Below are 2,059 nucleotides of genomic sequence, written 5' to 3' on the forward strand. Positions count from 1 at the left end.
TCTCTGATTGTGTTTAGAGAATCAGGTTCTCTATACAGTTTGGTGGACCCTAAGTTTCTTTCAATTGGTATCAGAGCAGGTTCTTTCTATCAGGCTAATACCTAGAAATGATCATCATGGCTGGTCCACCAAACTTTGAAGAAGGTCAATCAACCTATAGACCACCAAGATTCAATGGATAATACTACGGATGGTGGAAAACAAAGATGCATGACTTTATCATGGCTGAAGATTCAGAACTCTGGGATGTTATCTGCAATGAATCTTTCGTCCCTATGAAGACCATTGGCGAACCAGCAGTGACAGTTTCCAAGACAAGGAAGGAGTACAACATTATTGTAGACAAGAGAAGTCCAGACCCTTTCTCTGATTTTTCTCATTTTTTTTTAATAATTAAAAAGTTCGATTACAACATTATTAGAGTTCTTTTAAAAAATTATTTGGGCTAATGGGTTGGGTTGTGAATGAGTTGGGTCTAATTATATATGCGAACCAATAAATTAATGCCTGTTATGAATAGGATTCTATTTAGAGTGAATGTCTATCTTGTTGAGAGTTTTACTTTGTGGCTAAGTTATCCCCCCCCCCCGCTATAAATAGAGGGGTCTTACCCCATTGTAAATCATCCTAAAAATTCAATAAGAATTTCCTCTCTCTCTTTCTCTGCAATATTGTTCTTCTACTTTTATTGTTTTATAACACGTTATCAGCACGAGACTCTACCGTCTCAAGAAGATTAAGGTACAACTTTTCTCCTCTTTTAATTATGACTGATATTATGAAAAGAAAGTTCGTTGCCCTTAAAATTTCGGGCAAGAACTATATGACATGTGTGTTGGATACTGAAATCCATTTAGATGCAATGGGTCTTGGAGACGCCATTAAAGACAAAACTAAAGCATCCACCCAAGACTGTGCTAAGGCCTTGATTTTCTTGCGTCATCACCTTGATGAAGGGTTGAAAATAGAATATCCCACAGTCAAAGATCCACTTGTTTTGTGGAATGGTTTAAAGGAAAGATATGACAACTTAAAGTTGGTCACTCTTCCACAAACACGATATGACTGGGCTCATCTGAGGCTCCAAGACTTTAAGTCTGTTTCTGAATATAATTCTGCAATGTTTAGAATTACTTCTAAATTGAAACTTTGTGGAGATACTATTACTGATTATGATATGCTTGAAAAAACATTCACAACATTTCATGCCTCCAATATGGTCTTGCAACAATAATACAGAGAGAAAGGTTTCAAGAAGTACTCTGAGTTGATTTCTCTTCTCCTTGTGGCTGAGCGAAATAACGACTTTCTCATGAGGAATCACGAAAATCGACCCACTGGGTCTACACCATTGCCTGAACTAGATGAGGTGTATTCCCATTATGCTAAGCGTGGAAAAGGCCGTGACTTTATTCGTGGTCATGGTCGTGGTCGTGGTCGTGGCCATGGTCGTGGTCGTGGTCGTGGCCATGGTCGTAGACAAGGAAGAAATTTTCCTGGTGTTAATCACCCCCCAAAGAAAAATAATCACCAAAAGTGGAAAGGAAAAGATGACAAGCCAAAGGCAAATGGTTCAGAAACTAAATGTTATCGTTGCAGTGGAAAAGGGCATTGGACAAATATTTGTCGTGTACCAAGACATTTGGTTGAGCTTTATCAAGCATCTCTAAAGAATAAAGGCCCTGAAGCCAATTTTGTCTCTGACAATGATTTTGACATCACCCATTTGGATGTGGCAGATTTCTTTGAGCGCCTTGATGGAAAAATATACCACTTGATCGGTGATGGATCTGTGGTTAAAGAAGATTGAGTAGTTTGATTTTATTTTTATTTTGCTTATTTGTATTAGTTAGTGAATAAACATCACGTAATGATAATTCTTTACATGAGTAGTAGTCATTAGTATCAATTCATATTATTTATTTTATGGAATAGTGTTAGTATTCGTTTTAAACAATATTTTAATTTTCTTAGCTTTCAAAGATTAATATATTTTTTTATTAAAGTAACGTTATGATTTGCAAATAACCAAGAGGTTATGTGAACGCTACTTAAATTT

At 36.4% G+C, this 2,059-nt stretch overlaps 1 protein-coding gene across 1 annotated transcript; it reads left to right on the forward strand.

The window, feature by feature from the left end:
• Positions 1 to 206: 206 nt before the first annotated feature.
• Positions 207 to 1,810, forward strand: LOC138889794 (uncharacterized). The gene is made up of 2 exons (XM_070173130.1): positions 207 to 325; positions 1,240 to 1,810. Exons 1-2 carry the CDS (start codon positions 207 to 209, stop codon positions 1,808 to 1,810), a joined length of 690 nt encoding a protein of 229 aa, XP_070029231.1.
• The last annotated feature ends 249 nt before the right edge of the window (positions 1,811 to 2,059 follow it).

The sequence above is a fragment of the Nicotiana sylvestris genome, chromosome 4 (genome assembly GCF_000393655.2).
Source record: "Nicotiana sylvestris chromosome 4, ASM39365v2, whole genome shotgun sequence".
NCBI classification, from domain to species: domain Eukaryota; kingdom Viridiplantae; phylum Streptophyta; class Magnoliopsida; order Solanales; family Solanaceae; genus Nicotiana; species Nicotiana sylvestris.

Excerpts from the sequence above, each read along its gene's own strand:
- LOC138889794 (XM_070173130.1), top strand. The coding sequence starts at position 207 with ATGCATGACTTTATCATGGCTGAAGATTCAGAACTCTGGGATGTTATC. Across the intron at positions 326-1,239 it reads GTTTCCAAGACAAGGAAGGA|AGAGAAAGGTTTCAAGAAGT; the intron begins GTACAACATTAT and ends ACAATAATACAG.